At 41.4% G+C, this 25821-nt stretch overlaps 1 protein-coding gene across 25 annotated transcripts in view; it reads left to right on the top strand.

Moving 5' to 3' along the window:
- dlg1l (discs, large (Drosophila) homolog 1, like) overlaps nt 1–25821 on the top strand; it is a 260585-nt gene that overhangs the window by 8798 nt on the left and 225966 nt on the right. For all 25 annotated transcript variants that reach the window (XM_021612710.2, XM_021612715.2, XM_021612716.2 and 22 more), the window contains exon 3: nt 9304–9467. In XM_021612710.2, the coding sequence (XP_021468385.2) occupies nt 9304–9467 (164 nt within the window). The remainder of the gene's footprint in view (nt 1–9303; nt 9468–25821) is intronic.

Genomic DNA, 25821 nt, shown 5'->3' with positions numbered 1-25821 from the left:
TGTGAGAGCAGAAATCTTGCTTGTTTGTAGGTGACCAAATACTTATTTTCCACCATAATTTGCAAATAAATTCTTTAAAAATCCTACAATGTGATTTTCTGGATTTTTTTTTTCATTTTGTCTGTCATAGTTGAAGTGTACCTATGAAAATTACAGGCCTCATCTTTTTAAGTGGGATTACTTGCACTATTGGTGGCTGACTAAATACTTTTTTGCCCCACTATGTCTGAGAGTCAAAGAATAAGATCATACACATAACATTAGCAAGTGAGCTAACATTATCTAGCTAACAGTACACTTCAATTTGAAATACCGCTTTCTGTCAAAATTAGACATGTGTAATATCTAAAAATGTAGCTAGCGAGACTATTTTACCGTATACATCATGGTTGGACGAGTCTCCTGTCGGATGCCATGGTTGCCCTTAGTTTGAAGATGTAACCCGGAGACAGTGGAGAGCATACAGAGCCCTGAACTCAACCCCATAGAACACCTTTGGGATTAATTTAAAGTTAGATGCGTTATTGTTAGCTAGCTTACAATACACTTTTAACTTGACATTAGAGTTATGCAGTTTTACTATGCGTTACATAAAAAAATGTGTTTGACATACTGACCAGCTCAAATGGACAGAAGTGAGCTATATGGCAGACCAATTCAATCATCACTCGGCATGTCCAGCCCACTCATTATCTTAGCCAATCATGGCTAGCAGAAAGGTTCCTGTATTTCACTCTGGCTAAACCAACTAGGCTTGTAGTTTAACAATTCATTTTTATTTGCAGATGGCATACAGGTTTGTTATTAAGGCACATTAAAGTTCACGTTTGAGAAGGCATTTCTGCCAAAAATGCATTTTGATAAAGTTTATTTTCAAATGGCTCGACTGAAGTAGTAGCTCCGAACATGCGCCTAGTTTCCTGAAAGGGTCACAAATAAAAACCCTTGAATGAGTAGGTGTCAACTTTCAGCTGGTGCCGTATATCCCTTCAGTAAGATTTGATTCCAAACACTGTTGTGATACATTTCAGTATTCTAAGGCAGTGGGGCTAAGGCTCGAGGAGTTGGCATATTTAGCATAGTATTTTTAAATGTTTTATTTGTCCGGGCTTTCAACTTACTCTTGAAAGTTGTAATAGTAGAATGCACAAGGTGCAGTTTTGTAATTGGGTAGTGCATCAGTTTCTCTTGTCACGTCAGTCATTGCATACCTTACTTATAACAACTCGCCTATGTCGGCTAACATGTTTTATTTAGTTTTTTTTTTTGTCTATAGATTTTTATGCCGACGAACAGTTACTGTGTTGGAAAGCTGGCGTCCTATGGCGGTGTTTTAAACCTACAAAATTCTCTGCAAGAGGGATGTGAACAGTTTGGCATGAAGTGTGCCCATAGAAATAGACGTGTGGGGGGGGCATCCCCAGTGCTGGAAGGGGGGCCTGAGTGAAAGTTTGGGAACCCCTGTTCTAAGGTACTGTCTTAGCTATTGCCCAATAAAGGCCATGTAACTTGAATTACAGCCTAGTTTCTACTGAATACAATAGAAAATGGCTGTCCAAAGATGATGTGTCATCTCAATGCCTCTGATGCTCTGATGGGTTTGGCAAGAGAGGAGACAGAGCTTGCCAGGGAGACCAGTCAGGATTGTGGGAAATATAAACAGAGAAAAGTACGGAGATCCTTGACAAAAACCTGCCCCAGAGTGCTCAGGACCTCCGACTGGGGCGAAGGTTCATCTTCCAACAGGACATTGACCCTAAGCACACAGCCAAGACATCGCAGGAGTGGCTTTGGGGCAATTCTCTAAATGTCCTTGAGTGGCCAGGCCATAGCCCGGTCTTGAATGCGATTGAACATCTCTGGAGAGACCTGAAAATAGCTGTGCAGTGACGCTCCCCATCCAACTGACAGAGCTTGAGAGGATCTGCAGAGAAGAATGGGAGAAAGTATCCAAAATGTGTGCCACGCTTATAGCGTAATACCAAAGACTCGAGGCTTTACTGCCAAAAGGTGATTCAACAATGTACTGAGTAAAGGGTTTGAGTACTTATGTAAATGTGATGTTTTTTTGTATTTTGTATTTAATTTGTAATGTCAACTTTTTGCTTGGTCATTATGGGCTTTTGTGTATAGATTGAGTAAAAACAACAATTGAATCAATTTTAGAATAAGGCTGTATTGTAACAAAGTGGAAGAAGTCAAGGGGTCTGAATACTCCAACTGCATTGTGTACACACACACACACCTATTCCTTTTCATTTCAGCATTAGCTTCCCTCATACGCATGCATGCACACTGACACTCCACCATTTCTGAATGTTGCTTATGAAAAATAGATTGGTGCCACAGTTTGCAATCCACCCCCCCCATCCAAGATATGTATGCAGAGGGCCAGACCAAATGTAATCCGTCTGTTGACATGGTGATTACCACAAATCCTAATCTCCCTGCTGCTGATTTACCGCATTTTCACTGGATGACAGAGAGTAGACCAAGAACAGAAAGAGTGGATTGCAGAGAGGAGAAGAGGGTCAAGAATAGACAAAAGCAGAGAAATAGTCAACTAAGACTGCAGCCTCGGTGCCCAGTGTTTTCCATTAATTTGAACTAAAGGTCTCCCTTTAGGATTGGCTTGTAGCCTAGTTAACATCCACTGATTTAGACATACAACCTCCATAATGTGTGATGGTAATAAGCATTTAAAAATAAAAATAAGCATTTAACAATCAGTACAATTTGGTATATGGTTTGGCAGTTGACATTGTTCTGCAAATGGTCTACTGTGAGTCATGCCCCACAACCATTTATGAAGTCCTTACTGTTTGCATTCATCATGATACATGGTAATGTACAGCATAACTAGGTTAGTTGAGCTGAGAACCACTTGCACAACGAGTGACTTTAATAGGCTGTAATCTGTCTCCTAGGGCTCTTAAGTGCTCAACTTCATAACATTAAGAGTCCTAATGGGTGTAGTCTTAAAAAAAAATTTAATCAGAAAATGTAACTTTCTGTGGCGTACAGCCTTCAAAAGTAGATATGATTAGGCTGTTCTTACCTCTTTTGATATGGATGGCAGTAACTGCGTGTTTATTAAAAGCTCCTGCCTAAGATAAAATCTATCTTCCACAATGGTCCCATTTTTTTTATTGGCTATCAATACAGTACTTTAAGGTCGGCCTTTAACCATAGTCTTGTCCCCAGAGGGTTGAAGAGAATACAAGACCGGAAACTGGGAAACCAGCAGCACGAGACCAGCACATGAGCATTTTTTTCCACTGGCTTGATTGCTGTAGTGCAGTGACTGGTGGATGAAGGGGCCTTGTTTGACAGCAAAAAAAAGTATTTTTAGTGCATTTGTTTGATCAACTCATGTAGGTGAAGTAGCTTAATCTTTCTTGTCAAGCTTGATCACAAAGTAGCCTGTAATTTAGACCTACTGTACCATAGGTGAATATTTTACTTAATTCTTAGGGCTGCAATCCCGTTAACGGGGTTGATATGACAACAGCCAGTGACAGCCAAATTCAAACAAATCTCATAATTAAAATTCCTCAAACATGTATCTTATACTATTTTAAAGGTAATCTTGTTGTTAATCCCACCACATTTTCCGATTTCAAATAAGCTTTACAGCGAAAGCGCCACAAACGATTGTTAGGTCAGAGCCAAGCCACAGAAAAACACAGCCATTTTTCCAGCCAAAGAGAGGAGTCACAAAAAGCACAAATAGAGAAAATGAATCACTAACCTTTGATCTTCATCAGATGACACTCATAGGACTTCATGTTACATGATACATGTGTGCTTTGTTCGGTAAAGTGCATATTTATATAAAAACCTTCTCCGTATACATTGGTGCGTTATGTTCACTAGTTCCAAAAACATCCGGTGATATTGCAGAGAGCCACACAATTTTATAGAAATACTCATAAATGTCGATGAAAATACAGACATGGAAATATACAGTGGGAAGAACAAGTAATTGATACACTGCCGATTTTGCAGGTTCTCCTAGCATTTTATTGCATGACATACAGTGCCTTGCGAAAGTATTCGGCCCCCTGGAACTTTGCGACCTTTTGCCACATTTCAGGCTTCAAACATAAAGATATAAAACTGTATTTTTTTGTGAAGAATCAACCAGTGGGACACAATCATGAAGTGGAACGACATTTATTGGATATTTCAAACTTTTTTAACAAATCAAAAACTGAAAAATTGGGCGTGCAAAATTATTCAGCCCCTTTACTTTCAGTGCAGCAAACTCTCTCCAGAAGTTCAGTGAGGATCTCTGAATGATCCAATGTTGACCTAAATGACTAATGATGATAAATACAATCCACCTGTGTGTAATCAAGTCTCCGTATAAATGCACCTGCACTGTGATAGTCTCAGAGGTCCGTCAAAAGCGCAGAGAGCATCATGAAGAACAAGGAACACACCAGGCAGGTCCGAGATACTGTTGTGAAGAAGTTTAAAGCCGGATTTGGATACAAAAAGATTTCCCAAGCTTTAAACATCCCAAGGAGCACTGTGCAAGCGATAATATTGAAATGGAAGGAGTATCAGACCACTGCAAATCTACCAAGACCTGGCCGTCCCTCTAAACTTTCAGCTCATACAAGGAGAAGACTGATTAGAGATGCAGCCAAGAGACCCATGATCACTCTGGATGAACTGCAGAGATCTACAGCTGAGGTGGGAGACTCTGTCCATAGGACAACAATCAGTCGTATATTGCACAAATCTGGCCTTTATGGAAGAGTGGCAAGAAAGCCATTTCTTAAAGATATCCATAAAAAGTGTCATTTAAAGTTTGCCACAAGACACCTGGGAGACACACCAAACATGTGGAAGAAGGTGCTCTGGTCAGATGAAACCAAAATTGAACTTTTTGGCAACAATGCAAAACGTTATGTTTGGCGTAAAAGCAACACAGCTGAACACACCATCCCCACTGTCAAACATGGTGGTGGCAGCATCATGGTTTGGGCCTGCTTTTCTTCAGCAGGGACAGGGAAGATGGTTAAAATTGATGGGAAGATGGATGGAGCCAAATACAGGACCATTCTGGAAGAGAACCTGATGGAGTCTGCAAAAGACCTGAGACTGGGACGGAGATTTGTCTTCCAACAAGACAATGATCCAAAACATAAAGCAAAATCTACAATGGAATGGTTCAAAAATAAACATATCCAGGTGTTAGAATGGCGAAGTCAAAGTCCAGACCTGAATCCAATCGAGAATCTGTGGAAAGAACTGAAAACTGCTGTTCACAAATGCTCTCCATCCAACCTCACTGAGCTCGAGCTGTTTTGCAAGGAGGAATGGGAAAACATTTCAGTCTCTTGATGTGCAAAACTGATAGACATACCCCAAGCGACTTACAGCTGTAATCGCAGCAAAAGGTGGCGCTACAAAGTATTAACTTAAGGGGGCTGAATAATTTTGCACGCCCAATTTTTCAGTTTTTGATTTGTTAAAAAAGTTTGAAATATCCAATAAATGTCGTTCCACTTCATGATTGTGTCCCACTGGTTGTTGATTCTTCACAAAAAAATACAGTTTTATATCTTTATGTTTGAAGCCTGAAATGTGGCAAAAGGTCGCAAAGTTCAAGGGGGCCGAATACTTTCGCAAGGCACTGTAAGTATTTGATCACCGACCAACCAGTAACAATTCCGGCTTTCACAGACCTGTTAGTTTTTCTTTAAGAAGCCCTCCTGTTCTCCACTCATTACCTGTATAAAAGACACCTGTCCACACACTCAATCAAACAGACTCCAACCTCTCCACAATGGCCAAGACCAGGGAGCTGTGTAAGGACATCAGGGATAAAATTGTAGACCTGCACAAGGCTGGGATGGGCTACAGGACAATAGGCAAGCAGCTTGGTGAGAAGGCAGCAACTGTTGCCGCAATTATTAGAAAATGGAAGAAGTTCAAGATGATGGTCAATCACCCTCTGTCTGGGGCTCCATACAAGATCTCACCTCGTGGGGCATCAATGATCATGAGGAAGGTGAGGGATCAGCCCAGAACTACACGGCAGGACCTGGTCAATGACCTGAAGAGAGCTAGGACCAGTCTCAAAGAAAACCATTAGTAACACACTACGCCGTCATGGATTAAAATCCTGCAGCGCAGTAGGTCCCCCTGCTCAAGCCAGTGCATGTCCAGGCCCGTCTGAAGTTTACCAATGACCATCTGGATGATCTAGAGGAGGAATGGGAGAAGGTCATGTGGTCTGATGAGACAAAAATAGAGCTTTTTGGTCTAAACTCCACTCACTGTGTTTGGAGGAAGAAGGAGGATGAGGAAGAAGGATGAGTACAACCCCAAGAACACCATCCCAACCGTGAAGCATGGAGGTGGAAACATTATTTGGGGATGCTCTTCTGCACAAGGGACAGGACTACTGCACCGTATTGAGGGGAGGATGGATGGGGCCATGTATCGCGAGATCTTGGCCAACAATCTCCTTCCCTCAGTAAGAGCATTGAACATGGGTCGTGGCTGGGTCTTCCAGCATGACAACGACCCGAAACACACAGCCAGGGCAACTAAGGAGTGGTTCCGTAAGAAGCATCTCAAGGTCCTGGAGTGGCCTAGCCAATCTCCAGACCTGAACCCAATAGAAAATCTTTGGAGGGAGCTGAAAGTCCGTATTGCCCAGCGACAGCCCCGAAACCTGAAGGATCTGGAGAAGGTCTGTGGGCCAAAATCCCTGCTGCAGTGTGTGCAAACCTGGTCAAGAACTACAGGAAACGTGTGATCTCTGTAATTGCAAACAAAGGTTTCTGTACTTCCAGGTTAATGGTAATGCAATGGTTGTGTTTCGAAGGACGCATGGCTCTCGACCTTCATGCCTCCCACAGCCGTACAGGAGTTGCAGCGACGGGACAAGACTCTTAACTACGAAATGGATATCATGAAAAGGGGACAAAAGTTAGAAATAAAACAAACAAAAAAAAAGATACTGAAGTTGATTAAAATGTAGTCCTAGGCCTTTTTTGCTTTCTGCAGTGATTGTATGAAAAATAAACACTGAACTGAAATGATTTAGGCTACTTACTGTTAAGTCTTGATCTCGAGATCAATTCCACAGACTTGGTTTAGTCCATTTTTCAATAATTAAGCAGTTTATTCTTGTGAAGAGATTAGGGCTGTGGCAGTCACAATTTCGTCAGCCGGTGATTGTCAAGCAAATAACTGTCGGTCTCATGGTAATTGACCGTTAATTAACAAAAACATTTAGCTTCCCCTGGCTTCCACACACAGCCTACAAGCCATTTTAAAAAGTCTTAAATCCATATAAATGTCATACATCCATTATTTTGCGTCAGGTCTAAAGAAGCATGATATAAAGAAAATGTAGTGTATTTCAGAATAACGATAGCATACTTTGAGTTGTCCTGATGTGGCTATGCCAAATGGCTGTGGGCTACACTAATTTAGCTGACACGATTTGCTTATAATTCCGTGGCTTTGTTTGATATTTTATAGAATGAAGAATACAATTGAAGAAAGCTGAATAAAATATAACTATTTTCTCCTAACGATTTGAGGGAATGCGCACATGCGGCTAACAAAGATAGGTATTCCTATTTGTTTAATTTAGTTATTAATGTAACTTCAGTTCTACAAATGTTGAGCTATATGTTTATTTTTAATAAATTGTAAGGCTGCATGATGAGACTGAGGTTTTGAAAAAAGTTGCATGAAAGGCATGCACTCTTTTTTTTACTTTTTTTTGTGCAGGCTGTACACATGCCAATAGTCTCATATTCACAATTTGACAAGCACTTAATAATGCCTTGAATTTCACGGTGGCATCCCCGTAATGCACCCTAAAAAAATCCTTGCCTTTTGTGACCCGGAGTGCTACGTTGTGCCCTTCTCCCTGAGCGTGCTGCACAATCTGAAGCGTCTCTCACTCACACGGCTCTGTCACATGATCGGGTCTTTATCACAGGCAACAAGTTAAGACGGACACATCGGGGGACACCACTCCGCGCGTTGTTATCCAATTCCGAGGTGCATATTGTAAGAACTGTCCACATTTTTCATCAGCCAACAAGATGAGTAGGCCTAATGAACATCAAAAGCACTAGCCAATGTCAATCTACTATCCCCCATAGTACAAAAGTCGACCTATTCTATGCGAGAAATATTCCACTGTCTAGAGCAGTTGTGGGATGCGATAGATTCCAAATGAATACAATCACCAGAATTACATTTTTTATATGTGGCTGACGCAACAGATCAGAACGTTTTGCTTAAATTGTTGATAAACCATTTGGCTGTTTCACATAAGCGCACATGGTAGTAGGCTATAAGCATGAATGTTTCATTAGCGGAAACACCATTATCAAAAGTGACTGCAAATGAAATTATGCATGTAATTATTTTATTATTGAGTTTGGTAAGCTAGTAATGACCAGCAGCAGCATCAGAGCTTGGAGAAGCCTAATTACGGTGACTAAACGGTCATGTGGAATTTGACTGCTGGCTACACGAGATTTGTATAATGCTTCCTAAATGTTTGTCATGGAAGGCACACAGAGAATTTTACACAGGGTTGTCCCTTGCCAAGTTCAGTTGTTGCACAGACAAGAATAAGCAACTGACTTCTGTGCCATGCTCGAGTGTAACCCGATGAAAGTTGTAACAGCTGTGCATGTCCTTTACAGCCCCTCCTCCCCCTCCAAGCTCACTGCAGCTATCTTGTCTATCTTGGGTGGTTCATTCCAGTTTACGTAACTATTTATAACATAAAACAACACTGGTAATCAACTCCAGTTTAGGACGGGTAATCATGTCAGTTCCTTTCCTCAGAATGTCAGTCTGAATATGCCTATAGCTATGGCAGGATTCCTGGCGGATGTTCCTGGAGATCATCATTTTAAACTGACTGCTGACCCCAGCCAACTCAGATCCTGCTTACCAATAATAAAATTCATCTGTCAGGTTATTACACCAGTATACTGAGATGTATTAGTTCTCTAGCTGAGTGTATTTGGGAGCACTTGTTCTCTCTCGTTGAGTTGCCATATTACTGAAGACATGGCTGTTGTGAGTTGTAATGTGCCAAAAGGTTGATGCAGAATAACACCAGAGGAAAGTAATAGTACAACACAGACTAACAGGGAGTAATGAATGCCAGCATAAACACATCACACATTTGTCCTTTTCTTCTAATATGTTTTAAAAACAACTTTGTTTTGAATGCTCTTTTTTTCTGTCCAAATAAGCATACTAAATAAATGTAACTAAACTGTCTCTCCTGTCTTGCTGCAGATATCCAGGAATTTTACGAAGTGACCTTATTGGACAATCAGAAATGTGTGGAGTCCCCAAAGACGTCGGAGCCCATGCTGCCGGTCAACCTATGGGATTTCTCTAGCCTCCAAAGCACAACGGTGACCTCAGACACTCTGCCAAGCCTTAGCACCAGCATAGAGGTAAGAGGGGACGATTTATGGTCAGCGCTGGTATATAGAGTATGTAGCATCATGGATCACTTGGGGATAAGAAATGTGGAATTGTTTTTGTTTGTATTTTGTAAAGGGCCCTTGCCCCATCTCATGTCAGGGAGGTGCTTCACATGTGAAATAGAGGAATTGCCCTTGATCTAACAGAATTACACTTTAACTCAGATTTATTTACTTTAAAATGCATGCCAAACAAAAAACATTTATTTCACAATGGCACATTTTAATGGAACAGCTGTGCAGATGCAAACAATTACAGTAAAAAGTTTTTTTTTTGCGACCATGTGTTCCTAAAACTCTTAAATATATGCTCCGTATTAAGTTTCATAATGTCCTGCAGAACATGACACCTTAAGTTAGATTTTTTTTTTGTTTTGGTTGTTGAACTACAGTAGATGAAGTGTGTTTACATCCGGTTCTGGAATTACGGTAACCAGAAGGGTCCCTAATCTGTACTACACAGAAATGCTTAATTATATGTATCATTCTCTTTGTGGTGAAAGTCAAAGTTCCAAAAGCTGTATGAGATCATAGAAAATATTTTGCTGTGACTCTTACATGCTGACCAGACCGGACACGTCGCGTGTGCGAGCAATGCAAAATACATTTAGAAATCATGTTATTGAATTATTGCACCCACACAGCTCGCGCCGCCAACGAGTGTCAGCGATGCCAAGGGCTAAAATAGAACTCCTTTCTATTTCTGATGCAGATCACGCTGAATGTCTTGCCTCTCCCATCTCCTAATTTGTTTATAGAAGCAGGTACCCACGTGCCATCTCCTCATTGGTTATACCCACGTGAGTGATTGAAAGACAATGTTTTGCCGGTTGTCGTGGTAAAAGTGTAGATGCCAATCACCATATAATTTCTAAGATGAAAAAGTTGGCCGTTTTTATGTGTGGATTAATTGTCGGAGTAGAATACCTTGTGCATTTCAGGTAAAATAACAACTCAATGTTTATATCCCAGGACAAATTAGCTAGCAGATGCAAGCTAACTAGCTAAATTCCCATACATGTTTAATGCTTTTCGACCTGTCCCCAAATTAATGTCATTGTTTCAGAGTTTGTTTTGATATTTTAACCTGCGTGTCGTGATCACGTTTGGTGTAGGGGGACAAAATTAATTTATGCACGATAGCGCAAGATGGCGCACATGCACAGCCGGTTTGGGTTATGTGGATGATGATACAAATATTTGTTGGTCTGATGTGATTTGTAAGGAGCATCCAGACGCTGCACTTGATTCATTTTTTAAAATGTATTTTTCCAATTATTGATAAACATGCACCTGTTAACCTGTTGCGTCGAGCAATCCCGTATCCGGGAGCGTAATTATAGCCTCAAGCTCATTACCATAACGCAACGTTAACTATTCATGAAAATCGCAAATGAAATAAATATATTGGCTCACAAGCTTAGCCTTTTGTTAACAACACTGTCATCTCAGATTTTCAAAATATGCTTTTCAACCATAGCTACACAAGCATTTGCGTAAGAGTATTGATAGCTAGCATAGCATTAAGCCTAGCATTCAGCAGGCAACATTTTCACAAAAACAAGAAAAGCATTCAAATAAAATCATTTACCTTTGAAGAACTTCGGATGTTTTCAATGAGACTCTCAGATAGCAAATGTTCCGTTTTTCCAAAAAGATTATTTGTGTAGGAGAAATCGCTCCATTTTGTTCATCAGGTTTTGCTAAGAAAAAAACCCGAAAATGCAGTCATTACAACGCCGAACTTTTTTCCAAATTAACTCCATAATATCGACAAACATGGCAAACGTTGTTTAGAATCAATCCTCAAGGTGTTTTCACATATCTATTCGATGATAAATAATTTGTGGCAGTTGGGTTTCTCTTCGGAAGCAAACAGAAATACATGCAGCTGGAGATTACGCAATAATTGCGACGGAGGACACCAAGCGGCCACCTGGTAAATGTAGTGTAAAATGGTCAATCTTCCAATGATATGCCTACAAATACGTCACAATGCTGTCGACACTATGGGGAAACGACAGGAAGTCTAAGCTCATTCGTGACCCATACACAGCCATAGAAGGACTCATTGAAACACAGCGCCTTCAAAATCTGGGGGTACTTCCTGTTTGAAATTTCATCTTGGTTTCGCCTGTAGCATCAGTTCTGTGGCACTCAGAAAATATCTTTGCAGATTTGGAAACGTCAGTGTTTTCTTTCCAAAGCTGTCAATTATATGCATAGTCGAGCATCTTTTCGTGACAAAATATCGCGCTTAAAACAGGAATGTTTTTTTATCCAAAAATTAAAAGAGCGCTCCCTATATCAAAGAAGTTAAATGAAATTATGGGCAGAAAGACATTCAACTCCCTCTTTCATTGAATCCGATGCTTATTCATCACAACCATTCGACGTTGGCAACTATTTGTGATTACTTCATTGGCAAAGTGGGCGAACTGCAGCAGGACATGCCAACAAACTGAGCCATCGTACTCAAGCATAGAAAATCATAATGTAAGAAATGCATTGAAAGTTAGTATGGGAGAGGTGGATTTTTTTTTATCGATCAATAATGATAAACCTCCTGGCATTGACAATTTACATGGAAAGCTGCTGAGAATGGTAGCTGACTCTAGAGCCATTCCAAGCTGTCATATCTTTAGAGGAAAGTATTTTGTCCTCAGGCTTGAGAAGCCCGAGTCATTCCGCTACCCAAGAGTGGTAAAGGGGCCTTTACTGTTTCTAACAACATACCTATCAGCTTGCTGCCAGCTCTTACCAAACTGTTAGAAAAAACAATGACCAAATACAATGCTATTTCTCTGTAAACAAATCAAGACTTTCAGCGTGCTTATAGAGAAGGGCACTCAACATGTACTGCACTGACACAAAGGACTGACAGTTAATAGGAAATTGATAAGAAGATTGAGCTGTGCTGTTAGATTTTAGTGCAGCATTTGATATTATTGACCATAACCTGTTGAGAACTGATGTTATGGCTTTTCAAGCCATATTGTGGATTCAGAGGTATCTATCTAATAGAACTGAGGGTCTTCTTTAATGGAAGCTTCTCTAATGTAAAACATGTAAAGTGTGCTGTTCCGCAGGGCAGCTCTCTAGGCCCTCTACTCTTGTTTTTTATTTTTACCATTGACTTGCCACTGGCATTAAACAGCATGTGTGTCCATGTGTGCTGATTCAACCATATACTCATCAGCAACCACAGATTATGAAGTCACTGAAACCCTTAACAATGAGTTGCAGTCTGATTTGGAATGGATGGCCAGTAATAAACTGGTTCTGAACATCTCTAAAACTAAGAGCATTGTTTTTGGTACAAATCATTCCCTAAGTTCTAGATATCAGCTGAATCTGGTAATGAATGGTGTGGCTGTTGAACAAGTTGAGACTAAATGACTTGGCGTTACCTTAGATTGTGAACTGTCATGGTCAACATTTAGATTCAACGGTTGTAAAGATGGGTAGAGGTCTGTCTGTAATATAGAGATGCTCTTCTTTTTTGACACCGCACTCCAAAAAGCAAGTCCTGCAGACTATAGTCTTGTCTTGATTATTGTCCAGTCGTGTGGTCGAGTGCTGGAAGGAAAGACCTAGTTAAGCTGAAGCTGTCCCAGAACAGAGCGGCACGCCTTGCTCTTCATTGTAATCGGAGGGCTTAATATAAATACAATGCCAGACTCTCTTGGCTTAGAGTTGAGGGTGGACTGACTGAATCACTTATTTTTAAAGAAACAATGTGTTATATTCCAAATTGTTTGCTTAGTCAACTTACACACAGCTTTGACACACGCTTACCCCACCAGACATGCCACCAGGGGTCTTTTCAGAATCCCCAAATACAGAAAGTGTACAGTATTGTATAGAGCCATTATTTTATGAACTCCGTTCTGTCATATATTGCTCAAATGTACAGCAAACCTGGTTCCAAACCGATAAAGCAACACCTCATGGCGCAACGCGTCTCCACTAGATAGTTTGCATGTAGGCTACGTGTGCCTTTAATTAAAAAATAAAATGTAACTCAAAAGATAAACGTCCTCTCACTGTCAACTGTTTATTTTCAGCAAACTTAACGTGTAAATATTTGTATCAACGTAAGATTCAACAACAGACAAAAACTGGAGTTCTACAGAGGTGACTAGCATGAATTGAATGTGTCCCTGAAGGGGGGGGGGGGGGGGTACAAATCAAAAGTAAATCAGTATCTGGTGTGGCCACCAGCTGCATTCAATTCTCCAGTGCATCTCCTTCTCATGAACTGCACCAGATTTGCCAGTTCTTGCTGTGAGATGTTACCCCACTCTTCCACCAAGGCACCTGCAAGTTCCCAGACATTTCTGGGGGGAATTTCCCAAGCCTTCACCCTCCGATCCAACAGATCCCAGGCGTGCTCTATGGGATTGAGATCCGGGCTCTTCGCTGGCCATGGCAGAATACTGACATCCTATCTTGCAGGATATCATACACAGAACAAGCAGCATGGCTGGTGGCATTGTCATGCTGGAGGGTCATGTCAGGATGAGCCTGCAGGAAGGGTACCACATGAGGGAGGAGGATGTCTTCCCTATAACGCACAGTGTTGAGATTTCCAATGACAACAAGCTCATTCCGATGATGCTGTGACACGCCAACCCCAGACCATGACGGACCATCCACCTCCAAATCGATCCTGCTCCAGAGTACACGCTCATTCTTTCGACAATCAACGCGAACTCGACCATCACCCCAGTGAGACACAACCGCGACTCGTCAGTGAAGAGTACTTTTTTGCCAGTCCCGTGAGGTCCAGCGACTGGGTTTGTGCCCGTAGCAACAACGTCGCCTGGTGAGGACCTGCCTTACAACAGGTATACAAGCCCTCGGTCCAGCCTCTTTCAGCCTATTGCGGACAGTTTTAGCACTGATGGAGGGATTGTGCGTTCCTGGTGTAACTCGGGCAGTTGTTGCCATCCGGTACCTGTCCTACAGGTGTGATGTTCGGATGTACCGATCCTGTAGCGCTGTCTTAGGCGTCTCACAGTACGGACATTGAAATTTATTGCCCTGGCAACATCTGCAGTCCTCATGCCTCCTTGCAGCACGTTCACGCAGATGAGCAGGGTCCCTGGGCATCTTTGTTTTGGTGTTTTGGTCCATAGAAAGGCCTCTTTAGTGTCTTAAGTTTTCATAAACATTTTGCGATGAAGATAGTTGAATTCTAAAGTTTACATACACTTAGGTTGGAGTCATTAAAACTTGTTTCTCAACCACTCCACACATTACTTGTTAACTTATGGTCTAGGGGATGGTTGCGTCCACTTGGGCAAAAAACAGGGAAAATGCAGCGCGGCCAATTTTTTTTTGAATATAAAAATCAAACTTTCATTAAATCACACATGTAAGATATTTAGACTAGAACATGTTAAACAAGGTTGGAATGTGAATCATAATTCTACAATTTGTGTTCATTTGCATCACTGTCAATGACATACTTTATTTTGAAGGCTATCCACAAAGTCCACTATTGCGGCTAATCCTTATTGTGGCTAGCTTCACATAGATGGGTCCAACCACCACAAATAAGAACGGTCTTATAAATGAGGGTTATTTTTAGATGACACCTAGCTATATAGTTAGCTAACTATAGCTACTGAAACAGATCGTCATTTTGCTATGTTTTTGGGGAATAACATTGTTTGCATCCATGAGCTAGCTAGCTTTTTTTTTTTTTTACCAGCACTGTAGGTGAGCAAGACAACTTTACCAGCATCATAGCATGCGTATCAATGAATCGTTGTAACATATGAAATACAAGTGATAGTGTAACTGTAAAAAATGTATGAACGCATTCAGTGATATTCAGGTCCTGATTGGTCAACAAGCTTATTTGACATGTCAAATAGTGTTTTTTGACATCTTTTTTGACATGCAAAGACCCAAACGGCATTCCATAGAAATACTGGTTGAGAATGAAATGACTGAACAATGAAACAGCACAGCAAGTTATTGAAAGAAATGGGTTTTACATACACTCCAAGATCGCATAGCAGTTCAGACGTCTTTTGTCCTCGTCGTGTCGTGTCGTGTGTGTATGTATGTATGTATATATGTATGTATGTGTGTGTGTGTGTGTGTGTGTGTATATGTATATGTATATATATATATATTTACAACTTTTCACATACATTTTATTTTTATTTTCCATCAACTCATCTTCAAAACACTCTCCTGCAACCCGCCTCACCAATTTATATTTATAAAAAAGTATTATTTACCTCAGATCTGTAATTCTCCAAGAAGCTAGCCAGAAACTAGCCAGAAGCTAATCAGAAGCTAGTTAGCTTCTTTACTGGCAAATCGTTAGTATTCAGCTAACCACGGTTTGTGGTCATCAGCTATCCTTTAGCTCGAATCTATCGAAAATCTATCGCCAGTTTTGTACGGCGCAGCGCGGCTCGGAACGGAACATACCGGACCAATTTTTCTCTCCATGTCCCTGGATTTCAACTGCTCTCTGGATATTCATACCCGGATCTCACAGCTAGCTAGCTGCTATCCGTGTGACAATCGGCTTTCGTCGATTCCGGAGCAAACATCAATTATTCCGGTGCTAGCCAGCTCCGTCAATCACTCCTGAGTTCCATCATTCACTCCTGGGCTGCAGTCTCCTATCCGGACCCGTTTTACTGCCTACGCGGAGCCCCACCGGGCCTTCACAACTGGACTGCCGACGTTATCTACCTGAAGGAGATCCGGCTGGCTCCTCCGTCGCGACGTTACCTGAACGCCCATCTGCGGCCCGCTAACCGTTAGCTGTCTTACCGGCTGCTATCTGAATAGACAATCGGACAATTTATTTATTTGTATTATTATTGTTTTCTTCTCGGGCCTCTATAACTATATCTATTGTTATTATTTTTGTTGTTGTGTGATTTGGATTAATCCCCTGTACCACACGGAACCCCACTAATCTACTGACTGAACGCAAGAGGTGGCTAACAGACCTCCATCCTATGCTAGCTTGCTACCGATGGCCTGGCTAGCTGTCTAAATCGTCGTGACCCTCAACCAACCTCTCCACTCACTGGACCCTTTTGATCACTCGACTAAGCATGCCTCTCCTTAATGTCAATATGTCTTGTCCATTGCTGTTCTGGTTAGTGTTTATTGGCTTATTTCACTGTAGAGCCTCTAGTCCTGCTCACTATACCTTATCCAACCTATTAGTTCCACCACCCACACATGCAATGACATCTTCTGGTTTCAATGATGTTTCTAGAGACAATATCTCTCCATCACTCAATACCTAGGTTTACCTCCACTGTATTCACATCCTACCTTACCTTTGTCTGTACATTATACCTTGATGCTATTTTATCGCCCCCAGAAACCTCCTTTTACTCTCTGTTCCAGACGTTCTAGACAACCAATTCTTATTGCTTTTAGCCGCACCCTTATTCTACTCCTATGTTCCTCTGGCGATGTAGAGGTGAATCCAGGCCCTGCTGTGCCTAGCTCCACTCCTATTCCCCAGGCGCTCTCTTTTGACGACTTCTGTAACCGTAATAGCCTTGGTTTCATGCATGTTAACATTAGAAGCCTCCTCCCTAAGTTTGTTCTATTCACTGCTTTAGCACACTCTGCCAACCCGGATGTTCTAGCTGTGTCTGAATCCTGGCTTAGGAAGACCACCAAAAATTCAGACATTTTAATTCCAAACTACAACATTTTCAGACAAGATAGAACTGCCAAAGGGGGCGGTGTTGCAATCTACTGCAAAGATAGCCTGCAGAGTTCTGTCCTACTATCCAGGTCTGTACCCAAACAATTTGAACTTCTACTTTTAAAAATCCACCTCTCTAAAAACAAGTCTCTCACCGTTGCCGCCTGCTATAGACCACCCTCTGCCCCCAGTTGTGCTCTGGACACCATATGTGAACTGATTGCCCCCCATCTATCTTCAGAGCTCGTGCTGCTAGGCGACCTAAACTGGAACATGCTTAACACCCCAGCCATCCTACAATCTAAACTTGATGCCCTCAATCTCACACAAATTATCAATGAACCTACCATGTACCTCCCCAAAGCCTTAAACACGGGCACCCTCATAGATATCATCCTAACCAACTTCCCCTCTAAATACACCTGCTGTCTTCAACCAAGATCTCAGCGATCACTGCCTCATTGTCTGCATCCGTAATGGGTCAGCGGTGAAACGACCTCCTCTCATCACTGTAAAACGCTCCCTGAAACACTTCAGCGAGCAGGCCTTTCTAATCGACCTGGCCGGGGTATCCTGGAAGGATATTGACCTCATCCCATAATTAGAGGATGCCTGGACATTTTTTTTAAATGCCTTCCTAACCATCTTACATAAACATGCCCCATTCAAGAAATTTAGAACCAGGAACAGATATAGCCCTTGGTTCTCCCCAGACCTGACTGCCCTTAACCAACACAAAAACATCCTATGGTGTTCTGCATTAGCATCGAACAGCCCCCGTGATATGCAGCTGTTCAGGGAAGCTAGAAACCATTATACACAGGCAGTTAGAAAAGCCAAGGCTAGCTTTTTCAAGCAGAAATTTGCTTCTTGCAACACTAACTCAAGTTCTGGGACACTGTAAAGTCCATGGAGAATAAGAACACCTCCTCCCAGCTGCCCACTGCACTGAAGATAGGAAACACTGTCACCACTGATAAATCCACCATAATTGAGAATTTCAATAAGCATTTTTCTACGGCTGGCCATGCTTTCCACCTGGCTACTCCTACCCCTGTCAACAGCACTGCACCCCCAACAGCAACTCGCCCAAGCCTTCCCCATTTCTCCTTCTCCCAAATCCATTCAGCTGATGTTCTGAAAGAGCTGCAAAATCTGGACCCCTACAAATCAGCCGGGCTAGACAATCTGGACCCTTTCTTTCTAAAATTATCTGCCGAAATTGTTGCCACCCCTATTACTAGCCTGTTCAACCTCTCTTTCGTGTCGTCTGAGATTCCCAAAGATTGGAAAGCAGCTGTGGTCATCCCCCTCTTCAAAGGGGGGGACACTCTTGACCCAAACTGCTACAGACCTATATCTATCCTACCATGCCTTTCTAAGGTCTTCGAAAGCCAAGTCAACAAACAGATTACCGACCATTTCGAATCTCACCATACCTTCTCTGCTATGCAATCTGGTTTCAGAGCTGGTCATGGGTGCACCTCAGCCACGCTCAAGGTCCTAAACGATATCTTAACCGCCATCGATAAGAAACATTACTGTGCAGCCATATTCATTGATCTGGCCAAGGCTTTCGACTCTGTCAATCACCACATCCTCATCGGCAGACTCAACAGCCTTGGTTTCTCAAATGATTGCCTCGCCTGGTTTACCAACTACTTCTTGTCCGGACCTCTGGCAGTCTCTATGGGTGTGCCACAGGGTTCAATTCTTGGACCGACTCTCTTTTCTGTATACATCAACGAGGTCGCTCTTGCTACTGGTGAGTCTCTGATCCACCTCTACGCAGACGACACCATTCTGTATACTTCCGGCCCTTCTTTGGACACTGTGTTAACAACCCTCCAGGCAAGCTTCAATGCCATACAACTCTCCTTCGGTGGCCTCCAATTGCTCTTAAATACAAGTAAAACTAAATGCATGCTCTTCAACCGATCGCTACCTGCACCTACCCGCCTGTCCAACATCACTACTCTGGACGGCTCCGACTTAGAATACGTGGACAACTACAAATACTTAGGTGTCTGGTTAGACTGTAAACTCTCCTTCCAGACCCATATCAAACATCTCCAATCCAAAGTTAAATCTAGAATTGGCTTCCTATTTCGCAACAAAGCATCCTTCACTCATGCTGCCAAACATACCCTTGTAAAACTGACCATCCTACCAATCCTCGACTTTGGCGATGTCATTTACAAAATAGCCTCCAATACCCTACTCAACAAATTGGATGCAGTCTATCACAGTGCAATCCGTTTTGTCACCAAAGCCCCATATACTACCCACCATTGCGACCTGTACGCTCTCGTTGGCTGGCCCTCGCTTCATACTCGTCGCCAAACCCACTGGCTCCATGTCATCAACAAGACCCTGCTAGGTAAAGTCCCCCCTTATCTCAGCTCGCTGGTCACCATAGCATCTCCCACCTGTAGCACACGCTCCAGCAGGTATATCTCTCTAGTCACCCCCAAAACCAATTCTTTCTTTGGCCGCCTCTCTTTCCAGTTCTCTGCTGCCAATGACTGGAACGAACTACAAAAATCTCTGAAACTGGAAACACTTATCTCCCTCACTAGCTTTAAGCACCAACTGTCAGAGCAGCTCACAGATTACTGCACCTGTACATAGCCCACCTATAATTTAGCCCAAACAACTACCTCTTTCCCAACTGTATTTAATTAATTTATTTATTTTGCTCCTTTGCACCCCATTATTTTTATTTCTACTTTGCACATTCTTCCATTGCAAAATTACCATTCCAGTGTTTTACTTGCTATATTGTATTCACCTTGCCGCCATGGCCTTTTTTGCCTTTACCTCCCTTCTCACCTCATTTGCTCACATTGTATATAGACTTGTTTATACCCTATTATTGACTGTATGTTTGTTTTACTCCATGTGTAACTCTGTGTCGTTGTATCTGTCGAACTGCTTTGCTTTATCTTGGCCAGGTCGCAATTGTAAATGAGAACTTGTTCTCAACTTGCCTACCTGGTTAAATAAAGGTAAAATAAATAAATAAAAAAAAGAAATGGGTTTTACTGGTAATAGGGACATACGTAAATGCCAACAAAATAACTGTTTGGTTAGTGTGGTGTGTGTGTAACCTTTATTTCACTAGGCAAGTCGGTTAAGAACATTCTTATTTACAATGATGGCCTAACCCTGGCGACTCTGGGCCAATTGTGTGCCGCCCTATGGGACTCCCAATCACGGTTGGATGTGATAGTCTGGATTCGAACAATGGACTTTAGTAACGCCTCTTGCGCTGAGATGCAGTGCCTTAGACCTCTGCGTGTGTGTGTTAGCTATTTAACTGTACTAAAAGGCCGCTAAAATTAATTAGCGGGTTATCGTTTTTTTTTTTTTTTGTAAAGGTAAATATCGGATATTGGTATCGGCCAAAAAATGTCATATCGACCTCACTAGTTTGAATACTTTTCCATTGCACTGTATTTGTGACCAACAGATAGATATTTGTATTCTAAGGTGTGACATCCATAGATCAGGGTCTAATGAATTTATTTCAATTGACTGATTTCCTTATGAACTGTAACTCAGTTAAAATCTTTTAAATTGTAGCATGTAGCCTTTTAAATTTTTGTTCAGTGTACAATGTTGATCCATCCAGTTTTCTCCCATCACAGCCATTAAACTCTGTTTTAAAGTCTCCATTGGCCTTAAGGTGAAATCTCTGCGCGCTTTCCTTCCTCGCCGGCAACGGAGTTATGAAGGACGCCTTTATCTTTGTATTGACAGGGTGTATTGATACACCATCAAATGTGTAATTAATAACTTCACAATGCTAAAAGGGTAATTCAATTTCTGCTTTTTTTTCACGGCTTGACATCAACTTTTTTAGTCGCTTGTTTTTTGCACAAGTAGTTCAGACTTTTTTACTTGACCGAAAGTTTACGTCACCATGGGCCAAAAAGGAACCAGTTCACAAAATAATATTCCTTACTATCGCTGGTATTGAAAATGGAAGACTGCTTGTCTCTGATCCCATGTATTATACAGTATTGCCTGCTGTGGTGGCCTTGAGCAAGGCACTTAACCCCCTACAAAGTAAATTACTACACTGATAGACCACATGTGTTTTAAACAGTAGCCTGTCACCCCCAACATCTTGAGAGCTACTGGGTGTGTAAGCTTTTGATCCAAACCCTGCTCAAACGCACCAGAGTCGGCATATCAAGGTCCTGTTGAATAGCTGATTTTTTACAATATGGTTTGTTCGAGTACGGCTGGCGCAAAAGCTTGCACACCCAGTCACTCTCCTGGAGATCCTGGAGGATGGTTGACCACCCTGCAACATTACAATTACAACCAAATACATTGTCTTTTTTATTTAAGTTCTTCATTCAATGAACCAGGGATCAAATGGCTAAAGTGGGTTAGGTAGCCAACTAAGATGTTTGAATATTCAGTGTTCAGGAGAGAACTCGACAGCATAGATTATAATTGTCAATTAGGCTCTTCTAAGAATATATCTTAACTTTGTCGGAAATACATGGCCGTTATTAAATAGAGGAGAATCCTAGCCAATTTTGAGCACTTGAAGACTGTTTTACAACCATAGTATTAAGCATTGGTTTCATCACACGACATTTACATATGCTATGCTAATAGCTAAATAGTTAACTATGGAGAGAACCAGCGAAACTACACTGATTTTGAAATGGCTATGTAGTTGGTCTGTTCTGTATAATTATTTTACTTGCTGTGCACCTCTCCTCTCTTCCCCCCTCTGGCTACAGCCCACTGTCACACGCAGGTGATGCGCACACACCATGACTTTTCCAGGATTTTCATTGCTGTCCCAAAATTAGCTATAACTGTGCAAATAACTCACTAACTAGCAATGAATATCCACAAATGTTCACATGCAACTCGCTTTGATAAAAGAAAACGCATATTGTGACTGCATGATTGAAAGACCGCTTGTGCCTTTCAATGCAGTCTTACAATATTTCTACTCCAATGTGCTCTGCAGAGATTGGGAGGACAGTGCAACACATTGCATTCGGTGGACTCTGATCCAATTCAGATCGGCGTAGCCTAATATTATGATTTTTCTTTTACTTGTTCATTCAGACAAACTTCAATCTATATTCTTGTCTGACATTTTTTTTAAACTTGCAAGCTGACGAGCGTTAATGTCGTGCCTTGTATCTACCAGTTGGTGCGCTTTGTGAGGGATTGGAAAACCTCTGGTCTTTGGTTGAATCTGTGTTCAAAAACACTGCTTGACTGTGGGACCTTAAAATTATGTGTATGTATGGGGTACAGAGATGAAGTAGTCATTCAAATATCATTTTGAACACTATTGCACACGGAGTCCCTGCAATTGATGCGACTAGTTCAATCCAGGTGTATAAAGCTCTTAGACTTACTCAGACAGGCGCACAGCTGTAAAAACTGCACAATTTGATTCTAACATGTATTGACTCGGGTGAGATTTCTGTCTTTAATTTACTATAAATTGGCATATTTTAATCACTGTCATTATGGGGTATTGTGTGTAGATGTGTGGGAAAAAAATCTAGCTGTAATGCAACAAAATTGTGGATTATGAATACTTTCAGAAGGTACTGTAGATCCAAAAGTTAGTTGACACTGCTTTTGGACCAGATTTCCCAGCACTGACGTGATGTTTAGTGGTGTGTGCAGTTTTGGGGTTTCAGAAATATTTGTTTTGGGTTAGTGTTTAAAAAAAAAAGTTTTTGCTTTGAGAAGCCTTTTTCAAATGAATTTCAACTAGTCACAGAATCCTACAAACATCAAATATTTATCAGTGTGCTGCATTTCAAGGCACAGTTCTTCTCTGCCAAGCTGTCTCTTCTCCCCCTGACCTGCCCTGCCTTCTTTCAGGACATACTGTGCCTTATCCACCAGGAGGTTCCTTCTGAGTGACCTCTTATAGCTAGCTATGTCATCTATCACTAGAGTTTTAGTCTGAAACATTGTGTAATATACACCAAGGATGTTTTGACAGCTGCTCTCTGACGTATGCGCCTCATGGTCCACCATACATGAAGATATTGGGAGAGAGCGCTCTGCATTTTTAATAGGTAACTCAGTGTTCCTCTCCGGCTGCTGCTCGTTCACTCCTGAACTGCTTTGAGCGGGATGGGCACGGTTACTCGAATGTCCAGATATCCAAACGGATGTTAGTATTCAAACACCTATGAAGGTGGTAATATTTTTTGGTTCCGATTTCAACAATGGAAAAACCTTTTAAAAAAGATTAGTCCATGTTACACAGCACACCATGACATTTGAAATGCTTAATCTAATAATAAAACAAACTTTTTAGAATGTAATGTTTGTGTATGGCACATTGAGCTACTGCTGCTTCAGGCATCCTGCTGCTTTGACAGTCCATTGCACACTGTGGACACACATTAGTGATTTGTTTAATTTTCTCTCATGAGTTGGGTTTTTACATGAAAAGGCATTTCACTATCATAGCACATTTAGCCCTCTGGTCAGCCCTGACAACTGAATGCTTTTCCCCACTTCAAATGGCCAAATACTACCGGAATAGCACCCTGAAAACGGTGCACTGTCTGCTGTTATGGCATTTTGTGTCATTGATTGGTCAGTAGAGTAGAGCAAATATATTATTGCAGAGGCACATCTGATTTGATCACCTCCCTGACAGACTGGTTTCTGAGTTTAAAAAAAGCTGTTCCTTTCTCATCTTGTCTGTGTGGCATGTTAGGTAATATTCATCTTCACATGCTTTTCTCCTGGATTGAACCTGACATATCTTTCTCTGTACTCTGTACTGGTATCCCCTGTATATAGCCTCGGTTGTTATTTTACTGCTGCTGTAACCTCTCTGGGATATGTGGGACGCTAGCGTACCGTACCACCTGGCCAAAAGCCAGGGAAAATGCAGAGCGCCAAATTCAAATAAATTACTATAAAAACTCAAACTTTCATTAAATCACACATGCAAGATGGCAAATTAAAGCTACACTTGTTGTGAATCCAGCCAACATGTCTGATTTCAAAAAGGCTTTTCGACGAAAGCAAACAATGCTATTATCTGAGAATAGCACCTCCGTAAACAAAGAGAAACCATATTTCAACCCTGCAGGCGCGACACAAAACGCAGAAATAAAATATAAATCATACCTTTGACGAGCTTCTTTTGTTGGCACTCCAATATGTCCCATAAACATAACAAATGGTCCTTTTGTTCGATTAATTCCATCGATTTAAATATCCAAAATAATAAATGTCAATTTTATTTGGCGCGTTTGATCCAGAAAAACACTGGTTCCAACTTGCGCAATGTGACCAGAAAATGTTCAATACAGGAAGAAAACAAACTATCATGCTTTCCGGTCACGCGCCTCTAACAGTACACTTCAAGTGACCGTCGTTCTGAACAGGGCTACTTCATTACACAAAGGAAAAACCTCAACCAATTTCTAAAGACTGGAGACATCCAGTGGAAGCGGTAGGAACTGCAAGAAGGTACCTTAAATCTGGATTCCCATTGAAAAGAGTGACCTTAAAAATAAAAAATAAAATATATATATATATATATCTGATTAGTTTGTCCTCGAGGGTTTCGCATGCTAAATATGTTCTGTTATACTCAGACATGATTCAAACAGTTTTAGAAACTTCAGTGTTTTCTATCTAAATATACTAATAATATGCATATCTTATCTTCTGGCTATGAGTAGCAGGCAGTTGAATTTGGGCATGCATTTCATCTGGATGTGAAAATACTGCCCCCTGTCACCAAGAAGTTAATCGTTTGCAACTTCTATTTTCTGTTTTTTACTTAATGTTTGTGACCTCATGAGACAATACGATAACTCTGGTAATACGAGGCTCCGTTATGAGATTTGCGTCTAATTATTGTATAAAATGAATGAGTAGAGATGAAACTGTGAAATTATGTAATATGATTTTAAACTGTTTAATGAAAGAGAACATTGATTTGACATTGATCTGGTGTCATGGGGCAGCCCTTTTCCACATTATTGAATAAAACCCCCACCTGGAGAAATCATCTTCAGACCATGCGTACCTCGATTACCGAGAGGGATATGGTTTGAGCTCAGACCATGCATTCCTGTGTCAGCTGAGGGAGCTAAGGTTGTAACGGTTGTTGAATTCCTAACCAAACCACGTGGAGTATTGGCTATACCGACAGAATAAGAGCTAATCTTCGATACTTATTACTAGTCTGCAGCTAGAATTTTCGTCTACCTGGAATGCGAAGACCGACAACCGCCGAAACATCTATTCTATAAGAACATGAATGGGACTCTGAAGTATCCCTTCTAACCCCAAGACTCCAGGGATGCAACGAGAAGTTCAACTGAACTTTCCAACAGAGATCACGCCGACACACTGAGCATAAATATATATATATATACACTGCTCAAAAAAATAAAGGGAACACTTAAACAACACAATGTAACTCCAAGTCAATCACACTTCTGTGAAATCAAACTGTCCACTTAGGAAGCAACACTGATTGACAATATATTTCACATGCTGTTGTGCAAATGGAATAGACAACAGGTGGAAATTATAGGCAATTAGCAAGACACCCCCAATAAAGGAGTGGTTCTGCAGGTGGGG

This window comes from Oncorhynchus mykiss, chromosome 8, assembly GCF_013265735.2.
Source record: "Oncorhynchus mykiss isolate Arlee chromosome 8, USDA_OmykA_1.1, whole genome shotgun sequence".
Taxonomy (NCBI): Eukaryota; Metazoa; Chordata; class Actinopteri; order Salmoniformes; family Salmonidae; genus Oncorhynchus; species Oncorhynchus mykiss.
The sequence above is the reverse complement of the archived record's forward strand: the minus strand, read 5'-3'. Positions and strand labels throughout refer to the sequence as shown.